This window comes from Pteronotus mesoamericanus, unplaced genomic scaffold, assembly GCF_021234165.1.
Source record: "Pteronotus mesoamericanus isolate MK-2021 breed Mesoamerican mustached bat unplaced genomic scaffold, CSHL_Meso_final contig_56, whole genome shotgun sequence".
NCBI classification, from domain to species: domain Eukaryota; kingdom Metazoa; phylum Chordata; class Mammalia; order Chiroptera; family Mormoopidae; genus Pteronotus; species Pteronotus mesoamericanus.
Genome location: NW_026555201.1, coordinates 51072 through 75718, shown reverse-complemented (window position 1 = coordinate 75718; position 24647 = coordinate 51072). Strand labels below are relative to the sequence as shown.

Sequence of the window (24647 nt, the reverse complement as noted above, 5' to 3'; positions counted from 1 at the left end):
TTTTAGTTTAGACCTGCTTCTTAAGTCTGTTGCTCCTCTCTACTTCGACCGCCAAGATCTGCCCCCGGGATTTTTCTCTTCCATTTCTTTCTGTGGGTTCATAATGCAGTGAATCTCTTCCTTCATAGCCTTGTTTCTCAGATTCCCTAGACTTCTCACCCTACACAGTACCCCAGACAGCACTTCTTACTCCACCTAAAGTTTCTTCTCTACCACGTTTCTCCCACTTTGCTCATTGTAAAGATCTTTCCCACCTAGGCCTGTCTTTCCCTCCAACCTTCTCGACGAAACCCTAGGGTCCCTGGCTTTTCCTCCCAGGTACCCTCTCGGCTTCTCCTTTCCCCGCTGTGGTTCTCTGTTCTACCCCAGCCGTACCCTACCAAAGAACCTCCCGAACGCCAGCCTTTACACGTCCTCCGTGTTAACTCGTCTTCCTAGGTCCAAGGTACCTCTCCCTCAACCCTGGGGCCTCGCGCCAAACTCTGCAGGTCCAGCCTCCTCCCCTAAGGCCGTAACCCACCCGCCAACCCTCTCGCCGAGAGCCCGGCGTCCAAGACTCCCCTCGCTTCAAGCCCAAGCCCCTCAGGCCCCGCCCCCCGTCGGCCTAGGCCCCGCCCCCCGCGCTTCGCCCAAGCCCCGCCTCTCACTCACCTGAGGCAGCTCCGCGCGCGCGCAGGCTGGGGGGGTGGGGATGAGAGAGAGAAGGGACGGTATTGGGGGAGAGGGAGGCGGGGCGGCGGGGGTCCCCCACTCTGGCCCGGGCCGTCCAGTGCGGGGGAAGTGAGGGGTCACTGAGGCGGTGGCAACCGGGCCGGAGCCGGGACCCAGGCGCTCAGCGGCGGTGGCGGCTCCATCTCCATCAGCGGCTTCACCTGAAGAGGGACGGCCCCCCCATAAGCCCCCCCCATCACAGTCTTCTCCCCTCCCCCGAACAACTTCCGGTCCCACTACAAGGCGACAGGCGGCTTGGCCGAATATCGAGCGCCCCAAGCCAGGGAAATTGCTGGGGAAAGGAGGAGCTAGGGGAGAGTAGCTGAGCGCCGAAAGATTCAAGTCCGAAAGGCGCGGTCTCAGGCAGAGGATAACTCTTGACTGCCCCTTCATTTGCATCTAATTTGCAAACTGGGCACCCTCTGGGCACCTCACGTGTCCTGGCACATCTGCCCCTAAGGCCATATTTTGCCCTTGAACCTCAAGACAATATTAACTTTAACCTCTTAACCATTCTTTGCCTTTCCTGTCAAGTGCGTAGGACTTGTGAGGGGGAGGGGTTTAAAGTGGCAGATACTTTTTTGCTCTGGGGGGATCTCTTGACGTCAGTCACCTACATAACAGATGTTGACAAACTTCAGAGAAGGAAGCCCCACTTCTTGACCCCTGCACCTGTTTCCTTTCTCCATTTCCTCCAGCTTTTGTTTGGGATTATCTCTCACTGCACATCCCAGTACCAGTGCACCTCCCTCCTGCTGCATGCTCACTCCTGTCTTGAGTTCCCCAAAATTATCTTTTTTTTTCAGTGTTGTAGTTTTAAACAGATGCTTTATTGATATATTTATAAAAATGTAACTATAAAGGAAGAGAATTGCACTACTCATACCCCTGGCAACCCAGAGAGGCAGTAGAAAAGTCACATACTTACTTTTCCTACATAAATCTACATTCTCTGAAGAATCCAAGAAGAAAAGCAAAATAAGGCCTCAGTGGTGATAAACATTAGAAGAGGAGGTGGAGTAGGAAGAGAAAAATAGTGCTTGTATCCAGAAATACTTTTCCCACTTCTAGCCCACTTTCTCCCAACAGCTCTCACCTCCTGGCTAAGGTTCAGTGGCCAGAAATATATGACAGTATCAAAGGAGGGTTTTGCCTGGGTGGAAATGTGCACTGTGTACGTACGTGTGGCTTAGGAAGGCATAGTACAAGTTTCTGATCCAAGGAGTGGAGAGATGGGAAAGGTTTTCCTGTGGAAATGAGGCTAAAGGGTGTGGAAAGGCGCTGAGAAGGTGGTTCTGGGGACTAGATGGTTCCATTTCACTTTCTTATGGGGCGACATGGACATGGACACGGTGCCAGGCGTTACTGAGCACACCTCGCAGGTTCCAGATTGGGGCCACGGTGTCTGGCTGCACATTGTAGCTGTCATCTACAGCCTTACATACAATGTTCAATTCCTTTTTCCCGGGTGGCACAGTGGCTTGAAGCTGCCATAGCCGCCAGGCCCAGGCCTTTTGGGGGCACTGTTTCTCCCCATCCAGCTCAGCCACCTGCCAGGTTAGGCCCCCATCCAGGGACACATCCACCCTGATCACAGCCCTTCCACCACCACTCCATGCATAGCCTTTGACAGTCACATCTCCTGACGCCACGATCTCCCCATCCTTGGGTTCTGTGATGGCTGACTGGACAGGAAGTTCCTGAATAGATGGAGCTGAGTCAAAATCTACAGAGTCCCAGTCCACAGATGGAGAGAAGCCTTTGTAATCTCGCCGCTGCCAGTGGCTGTAACTTTCTTCTGGTCCTACACTCACTTTGCCCAGCCATTTGACATGGCGGGCACCCACCACACCAGGAACCACAACCCGCACAGGAAAGCCGTGGTCACGAGGCAGAGGCTGCCCATTCATCTCATATGCCAACAGAACCTCAGCTTCAGGGTCCATGGCCCGAGCCAGAGGGATGGATGCTCCATAGGCAGTTCCTGTGGGGTCTGAGTCTAGTCCCTCAAAGCAGACATGGGCCTCAGTATCGCAGAGTTGGTGACCAGCCTTGGCTAACACATCGCATAGTCGTGCCCCAGCCCAGCGTGCAGTGCTAATGGCCCCTGTACTCCATTCCAGACCTCTTACTTGTTTTATCTGATTCATCTCAGAGCGCCGGTTGCCAGCACACTGTAGAGTGGCCGTGATCTCGTGCTTGGGGAACTGATACAAGTCCTCCAGGGACAGGGACAGTGACTGACCCCCAGGTGGTCCTACAATATGCAGGCGATAGGTGTCTGGGTCCAGGTTAGGTACAGGCAGATGGTTTCGGGTGAAGAAGATAGGGTTGGGTGTGATGTAGTTTTCTGTTAGCAGCTCAGGGGGAGGCTCTGCATTAAAGGGACGCTGGCTGTTTACCTTCAGAGCTGGGTGACGTATAGGATCATCAGCGTAAGGGTCGGAGGTCTTCAAGGTGGAGGGCACCTTGTCTTCAGGGCTCAGCTCCCCGATCTTGTACTGAGCTAGTATCTCACGTATGTGGGGCTGGTTGTGAACAGCGTAGAGGGACCAGAAGGGCTCTAGAGGACCCCCGGCTGCCAGCATCAACTTTGATGGCCCCCCTGGGTGTAGGTCCACAAATTCTGTGACATCAAAAACCTCAGATCCCAGAGTCACCCAGATCCTAGTCTCAGGGCTGCTGTGGGATTTTACTTCCCTCCCGCGTGTATATGCGAGGTGACTCCTGAGCAGCCTGCAGGCAGGGAAGGGGTGAGGCAAAAGGGAACAGAATATTAAGAAGAAATCACTGCAGTTTACCCTGAGACAGTGTCCAAAGTCATGGCCACTGGGAAATGGAGGTAGCATATTTCATCTCTACTGTGCATGAAGCCTGGTTTGCCTGGGGAGCTCACTAGGATACCTTTGTTCTGACAGTGAAGTCTCTTCCTTTCCCACTTACCCTGCATCGGTGGTCATGATAGGCCAACACTGCCCCGAGGCCTAGCAGGGTTCCCATGACTCTCCATCTGCTGCTGGAGTTATCTCTAGAGAAGGCAAGGCTGGGGCACTGGGGCTGAAATGAATCATTTGTAGAGCAGGCCTGAATGCAGAGCCTTGAGTGGGTACACTTGAGTCTGGAAGAGAAAGAGTTCTTTTTAGTAGCGCTTGTCTCAGCAGTGAAGGCCTGGGTTTACCTCTCCCTGGGTGGCCATTGGTTCATTCAGCTGGAACTTAAGTTTCTTCACGGATGGGTGGGACAAGTGGGATCTAGCCTGTTCTTTCTTTCCTGGCCAACATCTCAACTACCTTATCAAGCAGATAAGATATTATAAAGATACTGGGAGTGGGAGATATGGGCTAGGAGATTAGGAGGGGGTGGCCTACCTGCAGGCCTGTCTGAGGCCCAGGACCACAGCTCTGTGCAGCAGCAGCATTGTGGCAGACCAGTAGGAGGAAGATTCTGGGATCAAGATAGGAATTCCTGGGAGGGGATGATATTAAGGCAGTGTGAAGGCAGAGGCCAGGGGAAGACACAGAAGAGGTCAAATGGAGATTTTCTGTGGTAATGAGGACAAAGGTTAGGAATGGGGGTCCAAATGAGCCCTTAGAGAAAAACTGGAACACTTCAGAGATAGACTGTACTGACAAAATGAAAGAGAATGGGGTGGGGAGAGTGAGGGGAGAAATAGAAGTCTTCTAGAATCACCTATCTCCCTTTCTCTACTCTACTCTTGGGTCTAAAATGACAGAATTTATTTCTGAAATCAGAAGACAACTGAAGGGCAAACTGATGTTTAAACACAGACAAAAAAGGTGAAAAAGGTGATGGCAGACTAATGGGGTGAAGGAGTTTAGGTTCTGGAGTCAAACTGCTTTGGGTGTGTGACCTGGATGGTGTGGCTCAATGGATAGAGTGCCGGCCAACCAAAGGGTCACAGGTTCGATTCCCAGTCAGGGTACATCCCTAGGTTGCAGGTCAGGTCCCCAGTAGGGGGTATGTGAAAGGCAACCACACATTCACGTTTCTCTCCCTCTCTCTCTCCCTCCCTTCCTCTCTCTCTAAAAATAAATAAAATCTTAAAAACAAACAAACTGCTTTTGGGTTTGTGAAACTGGCCCTGCCATTAATCATCCCTATTCTCTGGGCAACATAATGAAGCCTCTCTGAACTTGCTTCCTCATCTATGAAATGAGATTTACATGGCACAGCACTGTGACCAGTCAACAAGTAATAACTTTATCTTTGAAAGCCTTTCAGTCTCCTCCTCTCTCCACCCACACTAAAAAAAAACCCTGGATCCCCAACCCCACTTCTACCTTGTCTATGTCATCCAAGGAGCTCAGCAAATTGAGGAGTTAAAGGCCAGGCTGGCAGGGCAGAAGGAACAAAGTAATTTTCCTGCTCTCTGCCCTGCAGTTTCTTCCTCACAGCACAGAGCAGATCATTTACCCCAAGAGGCCCAAGTGGGTGGGGGTAGGAAAAGTCCGAATTGCCGATGAGATGCTAGAGAAGGGGGCAGGCAGAGAAACTGCGAGGGAGAAAGGAGTAGGAGTAGGAGCAGAATCTGTATTTTACTCCTGGGCTATGGGCCTCTCCCGCCCCCTCCCACAGTCCCTCAATCCCAGTAGCCCACTTGAACCAGACATGAACCAGCGGTGCAGGTAGGGCTAACCTGCAGGTGAACTCAGTTCAATGTCCCAGGTTTTGGAAGAGGTAGCCTTCTGCTGCATAACAGATGCCACTCCTCAGGGGCACTTTAGGTAGGAGGATATGTCCAGCACCAGGGCACAAGCACCAGGTCCCATGCCACTACCCAGAGCTGGCACAAGTTTCTTGTAGCAACACCCCGCGCCCCAGAAGAGGCACCTGAACAGCGGGAGTGGAGGCGGATACTGCTTTTTGTTGTCCTCGGGGTTTGAAAACTCCCTGGGTGCCAAGGACCCCGCTGTCACCTGGGTCACCAGCCCTTCCCCTCCTTATCCCTCTCCCAGCCCCAAACCCCTTACCGTTTGACGTGCCCAAGATGGACCGGTCCGCCGCCCAGAGACTGCTGGCAAAGGGGCGGGGCCAGCGCTGTGACGTTAGGTCGGGATTAAAGGATCGTTTGCATTCCTCTGCTCGCCCCCAGCCATTGGTGGGCCGCGAAACGCCTCCTAGCTGCTGTGCCCGCCTCCTGGAGGCCGCCGCAGGCGGGGCGCCTCCAGGGCTTGAAGCTAGAGTAGGTTTTTTGTGGGTTTTTTTTTTAACCTCCTGGTCGGACAAGAAATGGCAGGCACCCTCACCGATGTTGAAACCCGGGCAGTGGAAAGTGACGATGACTCTAAAGACTGGGCTTAACTGTGGGAGACTTTGAGATGACCCTGCCCCGCCCCTACTGCTGAGGCTTCAGGTGCGTTCACTGGAAGAGGCCTGAGGATCCAGCCAGCCTTCTCTGGGCGGTGAGGCTTGCCTTTACGCTGTTTTTGACAAACATCTATGTTGCAGCTACAACAGCTGTGTGTCTTTTACTTTAGAGAGAACAAGGTCAAGTGATTCTCTTGCATACAAGAGTGAGAGCAGAAACGAAGCCTAAATAGTGGTTCAAAGACTTTGAGATTCCTTGGACTAGTCGAATTTCTCCCCAAATCATGGAACCAACAACATTGAATAGCCATCTTTTATTTTAAGCCAATTTTTAAATATTTTATTTTTTAGAGGGGGAGGGAAGGAGTAAGAGAGGAAGAAAAACATCTATATGTGAGAAACATCAAGTGGTTGCCTCTTGCAGGCCCCCAATTGGGGACTCGGCCTGCAACCCAGCCATGCGCTCTGCCTAGGAATCGAACCAGCAACCTTTCGGTTTGCAAGCTGGCGCTCAAGCCACTGAACCACACCAGCCATGGCTGAGTGGTTAAATCAATTTTTAAAAATCATTGTTTAACAAGAGCAACGACACAGAACACTCCAAATTAGGAAGATGATAATCGTTCATAATCTCAGAGCAAAGGACACTAACACAAGTCATTTGCTTTACCCTTTTACCATTTGGTGCAGGACTAAAAATTTGTCATAGGCCAGCTGTGAACCTGGGATAAACATATCTACACTGCCCTCTAGGGAACAGAAGGTTGAGCAACAACTTTACCTTAAGGTTTTCATCTTTAATTTTGGAAGATCATTTCCCCTCCCTTTCTGCTCTCCTGAACTTGAGATTTTACCAGGAATCAAGGAGTCATGGGAGTGTCATGGGAGAGTAGTAAGAAATATACAGAAAGGGGAAGTGACACCAAATAGGTGATTTTGGCTGTAAAGTTTTTAGAAATAGATTTTCAATCCAACTGTGTACAATTAAATTATTGGAGAGGCCTGGTACAAGACCTATCTTACCAGTTTTAAAAAACAGGCTCAGCACAACGACACGAAGAAGTCAGTTAGGGACCACCTGAAGCCATGGGGATGGAGAATATTTCTCCCTAAAAAGTTATCGTTTCCTTGTATGTGACATACATGCTGCACGTCAACAGTCCTTTAAACCTCAACTTTATTTTACAGAGGGCAGTTAAGTAACTGATCAAGGCCACAGCTGGTGAGCTGGCAGAGACAGGATTGGAATGCTGGGTCTGTTTGGCACCAGTTCTCTTTCCTTTGAATTCTTTGGAATTTAAAACTCCTCCTGCAACCATACCTAATCTTTTCTATGTATCATTTCCCCCCCACCCAAGTCCACTTAGACTATGACAGACTAAAGGGCTTCACATACAGTAGGAAACAAGATAGATCCAGGAGAAATTTTCCTGTGGGGGGTAAAGCCACATAATTGGTCAAAAACACTAGTTCAGTGATTTTTTTTTTTTTAACCTTCTTTAGGTCATGGCCCTTTTGAGATACTAGTAAGGCAAAGGACCCCCTTCCTACAGAAATGCACATAAATTTTTGCATATTTCAAAGAAGTCACAAATTCCACCTCTCCAATCTCATCAACTGTCTGCCCAAAGGTCCATAGATGTCCTCCACCCTCATATATACATTGTTAAGAGGACCTAAAAAAATGACCTATGTTTAGATTTGATGAGCTCTTTAGTGATTTGGGAATAGGAGTGACTGAACAGTAATAAAGAGGCTTATTTTCCAAATTGCATTATTTCACTATTCAAGGAAAGATTAGAGGTAATTAAGAGGCACCAAGATGCAGGCACCTTGCTGGTGTGGCTCAGTTGGTTAGAGCATCATACCATAAACCAAAAAGCTGCAGGTTCAATCCCTGGTCAGAATACATACTGAGGTTCTGGGTTTGATCCCTGGCCGGGGCACTTACAGAGGCAACCAATCAATGTTTCTCTCTCTCTCCCCACAACCCCACTACCAAACCCCCCCCCCCCGCAAAAACAAAAGCAATGAAAAAAATGTCCTCGCGTGAGAATTAAAAAACAACAGAAAACTGATGCAGGGGAGGGTGTGTTTCTGAATCAGTAAAACATTGGGTGCCCTTTCTTTCAAATTTCTAGTATCAGTCAAAGTAAAAAAAAAAGAAAAAAGAAAAAAGCAACACTCCAATACACTTTTCTTTTTTTTTTTCTTTTTTACTTACATTAAATACATCGGTAAATCAGCAGTCGCATTCTGTTACCACGATTGTTATGTTGGAAGAGGATGAAGGGGGGAAAAGGCAAATGCTTTCTCAGAAAAAAAGAGACCCCCCCAAAAAAAACTGATCGAAAAGGAAAAAATGAAGAGCTGGGAAATAAAAACAAAGATCCCCAAGCCCAACAGAGCTCAACAGAAAGCAGAGAGCTGGTAGGAAGTAGAAGGAAGGCAGCAGATAGGCCCAGAACCTAAGGCCAATCCTAAAGGGTGCGGGACGGGGGAGAAGCCTGGATAAATGGTTTCCCAGACCCAAGGCAATGAAACATTCTCACTCCTGCTCCATGGGGAAAGCTGCACAGAGAGAGAACTTCATTTCTAAGATTTAAGAGAGTTATCCTAATTCTTCCACTTAAAAGGATGCACTGGGTGCTCTTGGGGGCTTAGTGGGGTGCTGGAAGGCAAAAATGTATGTGTGTTTCAGGGCCACAGGAAATAAGGCTGCCCCTGGAAAAGGAAGGGAATTGAGGCCTAAGTGGAAGAACTTAAGCTGGGTCCTTCAGAATCTCAGCCTCATGGATTTCTCAGCTGCTCTGGGACAGAAGGAAGTCTGCAAGCCAAAACGGCAGAAACGTTCCAATCCTAGGTCACCAAAGCCCTCACTGAGGCCTTTCCATATTACTTCCCCCCAATTGTCCCAAAACTCTAGGCTGGAACAAGGAGCTTAGAATTCTCTACTGCCTTAATGGCTTCCCAAAGACGTCCTAAAATACCTGATGAGGGATCTGGAGAGAGGCTAGAGATTTAGAAAGGACCAACATCTTCTGGTGATGTGAGACAGTTGTGAGGGGACCTTCAGTGCCAGTCATTCTCTGTCCACAGGAACAGGTGTTATAAGGAGGCTAACAGTAGGTCTCTGCGGTACTAGCCCCTAGTGGTATTTGAATTAAACCACTGGTTGCATGGGGAATGAGTATGGGGATAAGCACAAAAGGACTAAACTGAAGATACTAACCAAGGGGAAAAGAAATAAGGCCTGATTGGGGCGCGGGGGGGCGGGGGGGGCGGGGCATGGGGCAGACAGAACAGACTGTACAGTGTGAATAAAGATCATACCTATTTACAGGGAAGTAGAAAACACATGGTAACAGGTGAATCAAATTGAACATGAACCTTGGGAAAGGAGAGAAAGCTCCTCCCTCTTGCCTTACTCCTCTTCACCCCCTTCCATGGCCTGTGCTATCCTGAGACCGCTCTCCAGTTGCTTCAGTTAATTCCCTAGGAAAGGCAAACCTATACCCAAGAGCTAGGCTGGCAAGAATATAGGTTAAGAATCAGAGCTGGAGGAAGCTAGCAGTGGAGATTGGGCTTGAGTAGCTGCCACTGATACTGTTCTCTACAGTCCCTCCCAAAACCTCATATACAACTTGGATTCCATTTAATTAAAAAAGTGAGAGGGCAAGTAAATCAATCAAAATCCCCATAAAACAAGTATCCCAGCTGAACTACCATCAATTAAAGTGCAAACTGCAGGGGGATACAGTGGCTGGGCCTGAGGCCATCTAAAGGCCAGAGAGAAAAAAATGCATATGTATAAATCAGAGGATGGATATCAGAAACTGGTCCCTCCTCCAATTAGATCACAGCAGAGCCAAAGATGCAGGCAACCAGTGAAGATTCTTTGGAGGACCCTGGGGTCTGGTGTCTCCCCCACTATGGGGGAGAAGCTACCTAAGAGACTGAGGGGAAACTAGGCCTTGGAAGAGTTCAAGAGCCATAGATGATACTGCATCTCCACCTCCTCCTCCACCTCTGCCCAGTTAGCTAACAACACAACTCTCATCTGGTGCCGGAGAGCTTGCCTTCCCATTCTTACTTTACCTAGAAACACCTTCCACAAGGCCAACTCATGGATACTGCAGTGTTTTCAAATGAGAAACTCCAACCAAATAAAACCAAAAAAGGACATTTCCTTACTCCCTTCTGCTCTGAGCCTTACTCTCCCCAGGGCCTTTAATGTGACTGAATTGGAAACCTTCTTCTTCAGTTCCTGGGTTCACCACCTTCTCCATCCTGGGGAGAGGTGGAAAAGGGGATCAAGAACAGGGTTGACCAAAAGCAGAAGGAGCAGGAGACCAAAAAGTGTTCTCTGAAAAAATGGGGAGGAGGAGGAAAGATAAGTAGGTCACTGTCTTGCACCTATAATACAAAGTGAAGAAAGTTTGTTTTGGAAGGTAAGTCCTGGGAGATCTGACCCCCAAGCCCCAGAGTAGGGGTAGGAGGTCAGCGGCAACAGCTGCCTGGTGTTGGTTGCTGAAGCGTTAAAAAGTGCCATGACGGAGCTGTCAGGAGGCAGCCCTTGGGAGCCAGGGCTCAGTGTGCTGTTACCGTAGGGGCTGTGTGCTGAGGGGTGGGAATGGAGATTATTTTTTAGCTCTCGTGCTAGCTCCATACTTGTTTGCTGCTAGCTGCCCCCTCAGTTGCTACAACACTGGCTCTTGTTCTGCTGGGACTGCTCATGGAGATCCACGCCTCGGCTTCGGCCTGCTGCACCCCCCAGATTCTGGGGTTCACTCTTTGGCAACTTCTTAGCTAGAGAGAAAAAAGAGAAGGGAACAAAGTATGGTAGATTTTAATTCACCCTCACCCCTCCCCACCAAAGACTATTGGGTGGGGGAGAAGTAATGGGAAAGGAGAAAATGAGATATTGAAAAAATGTTCTAAAGAGGGGCGGCTTTACCAATTGTAAACTACATTAAATACGAGGGTGCCCAGGCTGCAGCTAAAGGATGCAGGTCGCAGTGGAAAGTTACGGTATTTCCATACCCGAAGTTTTCACAAGAGGAGACACCTCCATTTATCCTTATGACATGGGTTAGTGATCCTGCCCAGAGGTAAGGGGAAAAAGACAGGAAGACCTTACCTATTGCCAGGAAGAGATCGTTGACGTTCATAGCTGTCTTTGCTGAGGTCTCCATAAACAATAAGCTGTTGTCATCTGCATACGCTTGGGCCTCCTGCAAGGGGTAGGGTATACTGGTGCTCAGAATGTAGTTTAGGAACGAGTATGGTCCTTCCACTCCCATGTAGCACCAGAGCAAGGCAATATCCTAGGTTCCCTCACCTTAACTGTACCTCTGAGCCAGGTGGCCCTGGACCCATATTTTGGTGACAACTCCCTCAAGAATAACCCAAGGTCTAGACCACTTTATGCAACAAACATATCAGGAATCTTAATTATGGGAGATAGGGTAAGTTGATTGGGGGCTCTTGGGTTCTGGCCCTTGAATAGTCCCTTGCCTCAAATTCAATTGCTCCCTCCTTCCTGTTTTCACACTGGTATCCCCACAGCTGGTACCCCCTACCCACCCCTCTGCTCTGGAATTTTCTTCTGATTCCTCTAAAATCTCCTGGCTGTCATTAAGATCATGGTGTTGCTGTTTTTAACATGGAGCAGAACTGGGGAATGAAATGATGAATGTCCCCAGATGAGGTTTCCAGAGAGAGCAAGTTTGGACAAAAAAGGTCCCAAGCACAGAGGGAGTGCATTAGAAAGGGACTCTATGACCCATCTTACTTCATAGTCCACCATGCGCTTGTTGGCCAGGTCAGCTTTGTTCCCCGCCAGAGCTATAACAATGCTAGGACTGGCCTGTCGCTGTAGTTCCTTTACCCATGTCTTCGCTCGGGCGAAAGTTTCCTAGGAAAACATGAGGAAGAAAATAGGTGGCTGGACTGACTGCTAATCCAGGCCCATCATTTTTAAAATCCAGTCTCAAAACTCACCTGTTCTAGGTAGCCTTCCCTCACTGAAACCACCCATCTCTGATAATTTATTACCCATCTTCCGAGTACTTGGAAGCATAATTTTGCTATTTTGAGAACTTGTTTTCTCTCCCTCACCTAATTTAATTCCTATAAATAATGGCAAGGATAATCTTCTCAGCTCACTTACCTGATTAGTAATGTCATAAACCACAATTGCAGCTTGGGCACCTCTGTAGTACATGGGAGCCAAGCTATGGTATCGCTCCTGCCCTGCTGTATCCCAGATTTCAAACTTGACTGTTGTGTCATCTAGGCAAACGGACTGGGTGAGGAAGGCCGCTATGGATTAGAGAACAGAGAAGTTGTTTTGAGAGGATGAATGGGAACATCCCACCGCCCCTTCAAAATGTCTCTACTCTCAGTCTAAAGCCAGTCATGACCTGGGCCATTCAGTTACAGGAAAAGGTTTAGTGTTTTCCTGTTTCTACATAGGTCCTGGAACCAGGATTAAGACTGCCCTTGGAGGAGTCCAGCCAGAAGTTTCTCTAGCTAATGAATGGGCACACATCATAGACTACAAGGGACAGAAAGAACTGGCACTTATACCAGACTCATTTATCTTCTGACCAAAAAATAAGAATAAGAGATAATAAGCTTCAGATAAAACTCACATCAAGAACTTTGTAAGATTTTAAAGCTTGATGGGAGGTCCCACCATTATCCATGTTATTTGGCTGTTACTTTTTCATATAATCAAAAAGATTATAGCAGGGAAGGAGTGACATGGGAGTTCTCATCAAAGATCCTTTTGAATTATCCCTTATTTGGGGGTAATGGCAGGGAGAAGGTAGCAAAGGTGGGAAAAGCAGATGACTTTGATCTTTTGTACTTAGTTCCAGCCTCTATTTTACCAGATATGTGCACCAGAATGCACATATATACATGCCTACACCTCTGCCACCTCCAATAGTAATCAGCAGATCTGGGATAGGGCCCAAACATGCATAGGATTAAAATGCTCCCCAGATGATTCTGATGTGCATTTTTAATTACGAATCACTGCCCCAAACCAACCCTACTCAAGATGACAACTGAACTTCAATGGGATTAAGATGAAAGTAGGAGGAGGAAGACATAAAAAATTAGTGATTTTACTAATGCACAAAGGTCAATCTTTCATACTTCCTTCTTGAAAGCAAAAGGATGAATATATACCTGCTTTTTGGCATCATAGCAATTTTTTTCTGTTTTATAAAGGATTTCCATTCTAGGGGGCTAAGAGGTCCAGGTTCACAGTCAGGTCCCTAGGTCTCCCTTCAAAAGCCTTACTAAGCATCACACCTCTTCTTTCCCTGAGATACTTACCTCCAATGGTGCTCTCCTGGTACTCATGGAACTGTCCTTTGACAAAACGTAATACCAGGCTAGACTTCCCCACTGCAGATTCACCCAGCAGGACCAATTTGAACTGGCATATTTTGTTGGCCTGGGGCTGCCCATTGGGCCTGGCTGTGCTTCTGCTTGTCATGGTTAGATTTTCAGAGTGGGAAAGGATGGAGGGAAGGGGATGCCACAAAGCGGCAAAGGGGGAAGGGGAAGGGGAGGGGACTTCCAGGCTTCAACAGTCCTGCAAGAAAAAAAGCAGGTGAAATTAAACACAGGGCCATTACAGCTACAATTGCTTTTTAGACGAAGGCTAGAATCACCTCATTTCTTTGCTCCTATGATCTTATAATCATCCACCATTAAAAGATTACACCACTGAGTGTAAACAGGCAGCTGACACTCAGTGTTAAGTGTAGGGAACAATAAAATAATAAGTGCATAAGAAGTAGAGTTTGCCCTACCACATAATTTCCAACTGCCAAGGGAGACTGAAAACTTTGAGAAGTCTTTATTCCTTCCATTAATTTCCCACTATATCTTCAAAGAACTTTTAGTTGGCCTGAAACCCACAAGCACCTACATCCTCAGTATCTCCTTGGTTTTCTGGGGCTGTCCTTTTACTTCCTCCCACTACAGTTTCTCTCTAGCTTTTAAAATAAGTGATTCATTCTAGGGGTGCGGAATGTCATCTCTCCTAACATTGGAGGGGTTAACTTCTGGTTCTGTATCCTTCATATATGACTAGTTGTCTTGACATTTCTGAAAAATCTAACCAAGGTCCAATTGCCAGAAAAACCTATCCATTCTCACTTCTGGCCAAAGGTGAGCAGAGAAACACAATCAGCAGGCTGCATTTGGTATCAACTGTTTCATTTTGCTTCTGCTGCCTCTCCACGTCTGAAACGGCCTCTCAGGTCTAAGAGTTAGTAGGCTTGACCTGCTCTCAACTTGCAGCTGTCTTCCTGGTGCTTAGGGATTAGATTACCCTCTATACTAAACTGGCCCAACAGCTGTAGCCCTCCAAATTAGAGGCAGAGAAAGAAGGTGTACCTTCTAAACACATACAGGAATCTCCAGGGGGTGATGTCAGAGGAGGCAAAGAGAGAGAAAGAGAATGAAGAGAGAAGCTGGGACTTTGGGAGCCTAATCATCCAAACCTGATATTTCATTATCTTGACCCTGAGGGGAAAGGAACCATGACATTCAAAGAATAGTTAGTATGATCAAAGAATGCAAAACCTCTCTAAATCCTAAGCATCGCTTGGGTTGTACTTTGCTTGTTCAAATTAATTTTTTCCCTTCTCCAAGGTTGACTCTAGCGACTCCACAACCATAATGCTCTGGCATATGTTGGGAAACATTATTTTGTCATTACAGCAAGTTGTTTTGGAGCCAAATCAGGGTAGAAAATTTTTGCAATCCTAGTAAAGGCAGAAGAGACAGTAAAGATAGTTGACAGAAAAAATCATACAGGAGGCAGTACAGAGGCACAAAGGCTATGGAGTCCAATTCACTGGGTGTATTTTACAAGTCTGCTTACTAACTGTGCAACTTTGAGCCAGTTACCAAATTTAATTTATATATTCCTTTTCTCATCTGTAAAATGGATAATAGCTTTATAAGGAACTACTTCATAAGGTTGTTGTGAGGATTAAATGAGATAATATATGTATATAAAGAGCTTGAAGTGTTTGACCCAAAGTGCGCAAATGGCTATTAAGCTACTAATCATTAGTATGACATCGAGAACATTTTTCTGCCCAAGCCTTAACTTTCACTTTTATAAAGTGGAAAAAATACGTACTTCATAGAGTGGTTATGAAGATTAAGTGAAAACTTATTTAGCATAATGCTAATAAACAAGATAGGTATTGCTACTGAGTGGCCCTAATTCACAGAAAAGATCAATTTAATGTATAATTCAGTATTAGTTGTCAATATATTCCTAAAAAGCAGCCATGATATAAAAGAGATGGGGGAAAAAACGTGTAAAGAGGAAGTTGGCATAGAAGTGAGAACTCAGAAAAGTCCCAAAGTATACTAGAGTAAGACAGAAGAATGGAACAAGTTACTCTGATCCTACTGGGCATTCTACAGTACCCTTGGCCAGTAAGTCCTACAAATCCAGATCCACATGTGCCATTTTGTGATGAGGTTTTCACTGGTCTATAATGAAATGATAAAAATAAAGATGATATAGCAAGTTTTTTGTAAAGCTAAATTTATTCAACTTAGAGTGTTCTTTATTACAAGATTTTGTTTCTTAGAATCAATGCTCTCTCTCTCTCATGGAAAAACCTCTCAGACCTATTGTGAAGTTGAAAAAAAAAAAGAGTTGTAGACAAGCCCTGGCTGGTGTGTCTCTGGGGGCTGAGTGCCAGCCTGAGAACTGAAAGGTTGCCGGTTTGATTCCCAATCTGGGCACATGCCTAAACTGCAGGCCAGGTCCCTGGCCAGGTCTGGTTGGGGGTGTGCAACCGATGGATGTTTCTCTCACACAGCAACATTTCTCTCCCTCTCTTTCTCCCTCCCTTCCCCTCTCTCTAAAAAAAGTAAAATATTAAAAAAAAAGTTATAAGCTAAAACACATGTTGGATCCTATTTCTGTAAAAAAGAAAATCCTACACAGAAAAAGTTATTGAAAGATACACACCTATCTGTTAACAGTTACCTCTGAGGAGAGTGGGACTGAGGAAAGCGGCATGTGAAGAATTCAGATTTTCCTTCCCAACCCAACTCTCTGGATTGAGCAGGACCTGGAGGGAAGAGCCCCAGCCTCAGGGACACAATAAAGGTTTGCTTTGCCAGGAAAAAAAAAATTCATTTTTTTCATTCTACTTTTTTTTAAAATTTAATTTATTTATTTTTAGAGAGGGGAAGGGAGAAAGAGGGAAACATCAATGTGTAGTTGCCTCCTGTGCGCCCCCTACTGGGAAGCTGGCCAGCAACTCAGGCATGTGCCCTAGACTGGGAACCAAACCGGTGGTGACCTCTTGGTTAGCAGGCCAGCACTCAATCCACTGAGCCACACCAGCCAGGGCTACTTAATTCTTCTTTTTTTTTTTTAAATAAGAAACATTTTAAAAAATAGTTTTCTAAACAAGTGTTTGGTTTTTTTTTAATGTTTAAAAAAAATAATGGTGACAGTAGTAAACTTCCTAAATATAATTACTTGGAAAAATAAAACCCCCAAATATGAATTTAAATTTATTGGTCCATGAAATCCAAAATTCTGGGAACCAGTACTGCAAGATCAGTATTAATTGGCTTCTTAACAAATATTAAACAGTTCTTTAGCTGTTTTCACCCTCAAACCTTTTTAGAGTAGTGTTTCTCAAACTGTGGCTATAAGCCAGTAGCGACCTTGATATCACTTGATGGGTCATGATCAGTATATTAAAAAAAAAAATCAAGTATATCGCAAATAGTATAAGAATAATGTTGTAAAAATGTCACTTGTATATGTATATACACTGAATTATGATGTAAAATGTTTTTTTTTTTAAATAATGTTACTTGTGATCAAAAAGTTTTAAAAACACTGCTTTAGATGCCTGAAATTGAAAGATGGGTTAGCAGGGTATGGGAAGAAGTCTAGTCTCTGGCCAGCCTATAGGCCATACTTAATTTCACTCCTAGGTGAAATTAAGATGAGGGCTGAGTATAGCTTTCCAGGGGTGAGAGGATTCTCCACACCTGCTACTAAAGTTATGGAGTACTTATGCAAACAGGAAGCAAAATTAGAGGCAGTCCTGTGTAGTGTAAGGGCTTTGTCATCAAGCAAGCCTGATTTTTATTCCCTGCTTTCCCAGTTACCTCACTGTGATCTTAGGCTACTCACTCACTTTTGCCTTTCTGTGTTCCAGACTCCTTATCTATAGGCTAAATGGGGGAGGGGAGCGGGGGGCGGGGGGAGAGGCAGTGGCAAAGAGTATAATTTGATTTCAATTCCAAAGGTCTGGGTACATTTAGGAAATTTGTTTCTCTTAGGGTTTCTCAGCATCTGTCAGGATGAATTATTTTTTAAAACATAGCATCTATGAGGATGAATTATTTTTAAAAACATTTGTGTGGTTCATATATATTGTTTCACAGGCAAAGAGGATGGGATATCATAAAACTCTACACTTTAGGTGGAATAATAAATTGATCTTTATCTCTTCCTCTCTTAAAAAAATCAATAAAATAAAAAATAAAAAAACCCTGAAAACATGACATAATAGAAAAATAACTATATAAAACAAAAAAGAAGAAAAAGAAGAAATAACTGCAGATGATAAACTGATCAAGCTTCATTTAGTGAGTGACATAATATACACTATACTCTTAAACAACACGAGCACTGGCCTAGTAGCTCAGTTGGTTAGAGCATCATCCTGATAAGCCAATGTTGCAGGTCTGATCCTTGGCCAGGCCATACATAGGAATCAACCAATTAATGCATAAGTAGGTACAGCAACAAATCAATGTTTCTCTCTTTAAAAGTAATATTTTTTTTAAGAAAAAACATTAAGAAAAGTCACTAGATTCTTCAACTTATTCCTTTACCTTTTTATCTACTTCAAACATATGATCTGAAAGGTGTAACACTTGGCCTGGCTGGTGTTGCTCAGTGGATTGAGTGCTGGCCTGCGAACCAAAGGGTCACTGGTTCGATTCCCAGTCAGGGCACATGCCTGGGTTGTGGGCCAGGTCCCCAGCTGGGGGTGCTCGAGAGGCAACCACACGTTGATGATTCTCTCCCTCCCTTTCTCTAAAAATAAATAAATAAATACATAAAATATTTAAAGGGCGGAACACTAAGCCTTAATGTTACTACTATAGAAAATGAAAACATAAGAATTAGAGTGGACTGGGAAAATAGTAGGGAGTTGGGGAAGTGTGAAGATAGGTAACAGTCACAGACAAACCAGAGGCCAGACACTCAATCAGCAAAATTTCTTGCGGCTAAGCAACCTCGGGCTATCAGAGATTGGTTAACTACTGGGTTATAAAAGGCTACCTCCCACTCCGGCCAGGTAGTTCAGCTGGTTAGAGCATTGCTCTGATATGCCAAGGTTGTGGCTTCTACCCCATATCAGGGCACATATAAGAATCAACGAATGGCCCTGGCTGGTGTGATTCAGTGCATTGAGTGCCAGACTGCAAACCAAAAGCTCACAGGTGTGATTCCCAGTCAGGGCACATGCCTGGGTTGTGGGCCAGGTCCCCAGTGGGGGCATGCAAGAGGCAACCACACACTGATATATATATAGATAGATAGATAGATAGATAGATAGATATATCTATATCTATATATATATCTCACTCCCTTTCCCTCTAAAAATAAATACATTTTTAAAAATCTAAAAAAAAAAGAACCAATGAATGCATAAATAAGTGGAATAACAAATTGATGTTGCTCTTTCTCTCCCTTCCTCTCTAAAATTTAAAAAAAACAAAATTACCTCCCACCCCAATGTGTCACCCTCAATATGCCCTACCTTCTCTGTTCACAGGAATTGATGGGCTGCCCATCACTGTACCTTTATCTTTAATCCCAACATTATTTATAAGGGTATAGTGGGGTTTTTTTTTAAGATTTTATTTATTTATTTCCAGAGAGGGAAAAGGAGGGAGAGAAGAGAGAGGGAGAGAAATATCAATATGTGGTTTCCTCTCACACGCCCCCTATTAGGGACCCAGCCCTCAACCCAGGCATGTACCCTGACTGGGAACTGAACCGATGACCCTTTAGTTTGCAGATCAGCACTAAATCCACTGAGCCACAACAGCCAGGGTAGGTATCATTTTTTTTAATTCAGTAATTAGACTTTCAAGAAATCAGGGGTACAGAAATAATACATGTTAGATTCAGCTGACTTCTCCACTGTTCTGGAGGTGATATTTTATACTAAGAATTGACAGTGGGCAAATGATCCATTCAAAGATGAGAATAAACCACAGCCAACCACTCAAGTAGTGTGATGATTATTACTTCCAATCCTGAGGCAAAAAAGAAAAGGGAGTTGCCCTGGCTGGTGTGGCTCACTGGATTGAGGACTCATCTGCGAACCAAGAGGTTGCCAGTTCAATTCCCAGTCAGGGCACATGCCTGGATTGTAGGCTAGGTCCCCAGTTAGAAGTGTGTGAGAGGTGATCCATGTTTCTCTCGCACATCGATATTTCTCTCCCTCTCTTTCTCCCTGCCTTTCCCTCTCTCTAAAAGTAAATAAAGAAAATTCTTTAGGAAAAAAAAAAGAAAGGGAGGATAAAGAGGTTTTTCTTTCTTTCAACCCTTTCAGCTCAAAAGAGAAGAAACCAAATTTAACTTCCCTTAGAAGTGCAGCTCCTTGCCCTGGGCGGGTGGTTCAGTTAGTTGGAGCATCCTTTCATGCACCAAAAGGTTTGATCCCTGGTAGGGCACACACCTAGGGTGTGGGTTCAATCACCAGCTGGACATGTACAGAAGGCAGCCAACGTATGTATGTATGTATGTATGTATGTATGTATGTCTCTCTCTCATCAGTAAACATATCCTCAGGTGAGGATTAAAAAAGAAAAAAAGAAAAAGAAGTGCAGCTCCACAGGAATGACTTATCAAAAGCCCATTTCCTAGGGAGGATTGAGGCTTGACTATGGTATCAGCCCACTGGGGAGTGGGGAGGAGGATGAAGGAGCAAGTTTTTGTTTTTAAATTAATTTACTTATTTTAGAGAGGGGAAAGGAAGGACAAAAAGAGTGGGAGAAACATCCATGCAAGAGATAAGCATTAATCAGTTACCTCTTGTAGATGCCCCAACCAGGGACCAAACCCAAAACCCAGGCACAGTAACATTACAAAGTTAGGAAGACATAGGCCTTCCCTGGGAACTGGGATCCAGTCCCATATCCTTCTACAAAAGGATTCACTTATTATTATGCCTTTCTAGAAGGTTTTGACCAACTTCTGCCAGGACAGTTGAAAGAAGCAATTTAATGGAAGGCAACAGGGAAAGAAGTGGTAACTTTTGCAGGATTCAATGGGCCTTGGGATTAATTGGGTTTATTGAGCAGTAAGGAGGGCAGAAGCCAGTAAATACCTTCAATTCACAAACTTTTAGATCCTAAATTACCAAAACCTTGAACTGAGAGTTCTACTGTTTGGCTCAGCTCTTTCATTGTGTTGACCCAATGTTAACCAATGAGTCACTGGCTTAAATGAGAGTCCTTTCACTTCCCCCACTCTCTCTCTCTTCTTTTTTCTTAAGAGGCAGAAAGCATACTTATCTCTTATCAGCAGGGTAGTGCAAACTCCCTATTATTGACCTAGGAAAGATTGGTATGCCCTTCCATACCTTTTCTGCCTACAAATTCCTAATGTATCTTTTAAGGCCAACCTCAAATGTCACCTTCCCTAAGAAATTGCTTAATTACCCTCTCACTCCAGCAGTATCATTATTGCTTCCTCTGGGGTCCCACAGCATTAAGACTGTATTGCTATCACAGCATCTATTACACAATATGAATTTTAAATTAGGAGCTTCTCAGAAAGTGTGACTATTTCTTGTCATCTTCAATCACCAGAGCGGAGTACAATACCTGATCCCTAGTAAGTGTTCACTGAATGCTCCCTGAATTAAGGCCAAGGCAATCCTGCTTCTTCCCTCCATCCACCCTTCCCCATCTGTGCCATTTGATTAGCATTTTACTCAGTTCCATTGAGGAATGTTTTAAGGCAGCCTCAGAGAACCAGTTCTCTCCTTGGCCTCTTTGTGATCTCCCTTGGATGGAGGGCCCCCCTGGGACCTAGCCCACAAGGTATTGTTGCAACTCATATGGGCTAACTGCTTTTCCTGTCGCCCGTTACTGTGTCTCAAATGGCCTAATCATACCCAATGTGTGGGCCTCCCACCTGGACACTGAAGCAACTGTGGGTAAAAACAAAGTTCTCTGAATTTACAGTTGATGTTAATGTTCAGTAAACTTTGGGCCATTATCTCTATTAATTCTTGAATTAGAGACACACAAATTAAAAAATCATACCACTACAGAGCTTGAGGACACGCTGAAAAGGTACCCACGGTCCCTAAACAGAAGCTGCAACCTGGCTGACAAATCTGCCAGACTTTGCTCACCTGGGTGGCTCTTACTCAGTTTAGTTGTTGTTCAGTCAATGACTAAATCTTTCCTAAAACATTTTTGGGAAGTGGGAGTGTACTGTGTAGGGCTTTAAGGTATCCTTTCTCCTAGAGGGCTGGTTCATTTCCTCAAGTTCATTGTCTTACACTTTGTTTATGCGCAGAAATGCCTCAGGAATAGGACAGACGCACTTGCTTCACCTACCCTCTGCCTCCTCCGAAGTCAAATTCTTATCCATGTACACAAATAAGCTAACTAAAGAGGAGCAATCCTTGCTCCTGGGCAAAGTTAGTTAGAAGATACAATGTATGACATCAAGGGCAATGGGAAAGCTCTCTTCTCCAAGTAAATTTTTGTAACTCAAGGTTTTTGTTTGAAATTCTATATTGATAATTCCACTTCTTAGCTCCTTCTTATGAAACAAAAACCCTTGGAAAAACTAATACTTTAAGTGACTTTGTTATTTACAACTTAATATGAAGCAATTCCAGATCATTTCTTAAAGGCAGGCTTTGATTAAGGGGAACGTAGAAAAGATTAAAAAAAAAATAAAAAAGAAGGGACAGGATATCACCAGGATGTCAAAAAAAAAAAAAAAAAAAAAAGGCAAAGTTTAGAGAGAATTCTCTCACACACACACACACACCTCCCCACCCCCTACAATTTTCTCTAGGACTGGCTTTGCAGGAGAGAAAATAAAAGCTCCTAAGGGGACAACAACTGAGATTTCTGTACAAAGGCTGGGCATATTAGAAGGCTTCTAAAACCAGTAAGGACAAATTCAATAAGGAGGTAGTAGGAAATGCCCCAGCTATACTGAGGTTTAAAGGACAACCAATTTCACATCCAGAAACTCTGGAGCTTCTCATAGAAAAACAAATACAAGGGACCCTTTGGAGACCATCATCTTCTTTTGGGATAATAAAGGGACAGTCATATAACTTAAACCCACAGAGATCATGAACCAGAAGAGGTCTCAAATTTCTCATGTTAGCAGAGATGCCAGAAGTTCCCCCCAAACAAAATGATTCTCCTTAATGTTTTTTTCCTGCCCATAAAAAGAAAAAAGTTTTTGCCATCTACTTGAGCATTTTCTAGGATACACAGTGTATGGCTGGGGTGTGTGTTCAGAAGGTGAGGGATAACCCAGAGTACAGCTCTCTGCTTGTCTGAAACTGATAGAAGCAAGACAAAATGAACTGTGAAAGAAGCACAATAAATAACAGAGTATCATTCCAGAAGGAACTATGAAGAGATTGAGAACAGAGTTTGGTGGGAACAATAAAAACAGAATTGCCTTTGGTGGCACATCCCCCAAAGCAAAAAGCAAGATTAGTCTGACCTGCTGTCCCTTATATCTGACCTTTCTGGATGAAATATCATGAGTGATGTATGTGTGGGAGGATTTACAGTTTTTACTCTTCTGTAAAGCATATTTAAAAATATGTATATATTACTTTTGACATTAAGGAGAAATGTAGCTATAAAATACATTGGTATAAAAGGGAAAAGAAAGAAGTATAATAAGGGAAAATCCAATAGGCTCCAATCTATGGCAGACTCAGATCAGAAAACCATTAAAAATATATGTAAGGAGGAGACTCCTGTGCCTTAGAAATCCATCTTCCTTCTCCCTATCCACCCCTTTCCCCAAGTGCCTTATTGTTTACTGAAGAAGTAAACAAAACTGGTGATGCTAACTTTGTGGAATGTAATTTCTCTTCCCCAAATCCCTTTCCTCAGTGATATCGCTTCACATTTCCAGGCTTGGTTCCACTTAATTATTACCTGTCTGGGAAATACCCAGTCTAAGTCCTACAAAGTTTCACCAGCCATGGTTGGAAGATCTCTTGGTTGCTGGAGTATCCCTAAGTACCTTTCCAGGGCAGATGAGATGACTGATTCCCCTCTTCTAGGTGAGAGATATGGTATCCACTACAGACCACATTACTAAGTGGGAAAACAAACCCCCCCAAATCCAACTCCTTAGCTCTTGCACAGGACTGCACCCTAAACCAGCTGAGGCTGGTAAGAAGAACCAGACTGCACCCTCCAGATGAATCCAAGGGAACGTGTAGGGGTTGAGTTTGGAACAGCCAACAGCCACAGGGGGAAAAAAAATTAGGTTTGTTTTCATTGGCTACCCTGGGAGTACCAAAAACTTCAAGTTACCACATCTCAACACTTAATGGGAACAAAAGAGAGGGGCCTCCCAAGTCCCACAGGCTCCAGCCTACCCTTGAGCATTCCCAGAAGCTCCTATAACTGATACCAAGCCCTGTTTCCATTTACCCAATCACCTTAGCCTTCTAGATTAGGAAGGCTTTCTTCATTTGCCTCACTCAACTCAAATCCTCTCGGCTCAACTCTGGGGCACCCTAGTTATTTTTATAACAATCACTTTCCCTGAAACAGAATGCCTCTTACCCAACTAAGAACTCTTCTGGGACCCTACCAATTGACATCTCCAGAGCACCAGCCTCGGTTATCCTTGGGACCCAGGCGTCTGGGCTGACCCCTCCTCACCTCCCGGCAAATGGGCTTACCTCATCCGCTTCCCCAGCCCTTTCCCCCAGCTCCTCCCTCTCAGCGCTGCTCAATGAGGCCTGCCCCTTCCCTCGCACAAGACCTGGGCCTCGCGCGCCGGCCCGCAGCCCTGTCGCCGGCAGAGCCCGGCCTCACCAACTTCGGGTTCCCAGCCCGCTTGGCCCCCCTCCTCAGCGCCCCCATTAGGCCTGCCAGGGACCGGCCCCCTTCTCCCCTTTCTAATGGGCCTCTCTAACCCCATAGCTGGGGCCCAGGCCCGCCTGCGCTCTCAGGCCATGCTGCTCTCCACTCCCGGGCGCCTCCGCCCCTGCCCTCTGGGCTCCATCAGCTCGGTACCTGGGGCTCCGTCTCCCCCGTCGGGCCCAAGCCTGTGTCGAACAGACAAACAGCCGCAGCTCAACCAAACCCTCCTGCCCCTCCTCCTCCTCCTCCTCCTCCTCCTCGCCCTGTTGGGGCGGGGACCCTGGCCAATGGCACAATTACGCCTACCATTGAGGGTGGGCTCTGTGTGCACAGCTCCGCCAATCCTTTAGAGAAAGGCGGGCCTTTTTCGGCCTTGTCACCGAGGGCGAGCCAGAGACCGGATAGGC

The 24647-nt window shown here is 45.4% G+C and overlaps 2 protein-coding genes across 3 annotated transcripts; both read right to left on the bottom strand.

The window, feature by feature from the left end:
- Nucleotides 1-978: 978 nt before the first annotated feature.
- Nucleotides 979-5759, bottom strand: LOC129075762 (sulfite oxidase, mitochondrial-like). The gene is given in 5 exon segments (XM_054579870.1): nt 979-3410; nt 3412-3447; nt 3655-3829; nt 4080-4176; nt 5703-5759. Coding segments are annotated over 4 exon segments (1635 nt in total). The 5' UTR covers nt 4130-4176; nt 5703-5759; the 3' UTR covers nt 979-2036.
- Nucleotides 5760-8242: 2483 nt separating this feature from the next.
- RAB5B (RAB5B, member RAS oncogene family) lies at nt 8243-24491 on the bottom strand. Of its 2 annotated transcripts, XM_054579868.1 has the most exons (6): nt 24394-24491; nt 13390-13651; nt 12212-12363; nt 11834-11956; nt 11180-11273; nt 8244-10848 (listed from the first exon to the last, which is right to left on the bottom strand). In XM_054579868.1, the coding sequence occupies exons 2-6, from the start codon at nt 13550-13552 to the stop codon at nt 10733-10735; spliced, it is 648 nt and encodes a 215-aa protein (XP_054435843.1). In that variant the 5' UTR covers nt 13553-13651; nt 24394-24491; the 3' UTR covers nt 8244-10732. The 2 variants fall into 2 exon arrangements, with proteins under 2 accessions (XP_054435844.1, XP_054435843.1); XM_054579869.1 differs by lacking the exon at nt 24394-24491 and having other exon boundaries at nt 8243-10848; nt 13390-13629.
- Between the last annotated feature and the right edge of the window lie 156 nt (nt 24492-24647).

What these genes read in the sequence shown, in the direction of transcription:
- RAB5B (XM_054579868.1), bottom strand. Translation starts at nt 13,552, where the DNA reads ATGACAAGCAGAAGCACAGCCAGGCCCAATGGGCAGCCCCAGGCCAAC. An exon ending in CCAGGAGAGCACCATTGGAG is followed by an intron (nt 12,364 to 13,389) that starts GTAAGTATCTCA and finishes TCTAATCCATAG; the next exon opens with CGGCCTTCCTCACCCAGTCC. An exon ending in CGATCTCTTCCTGGCAATAG is followed by an intron (nt 10,849 to 11,179) that starts GTAAGGTCTTCC and finishes TTTTCTCTCTAG; the next exon opens with CTAAGAAGTTGCCAAAGAGT.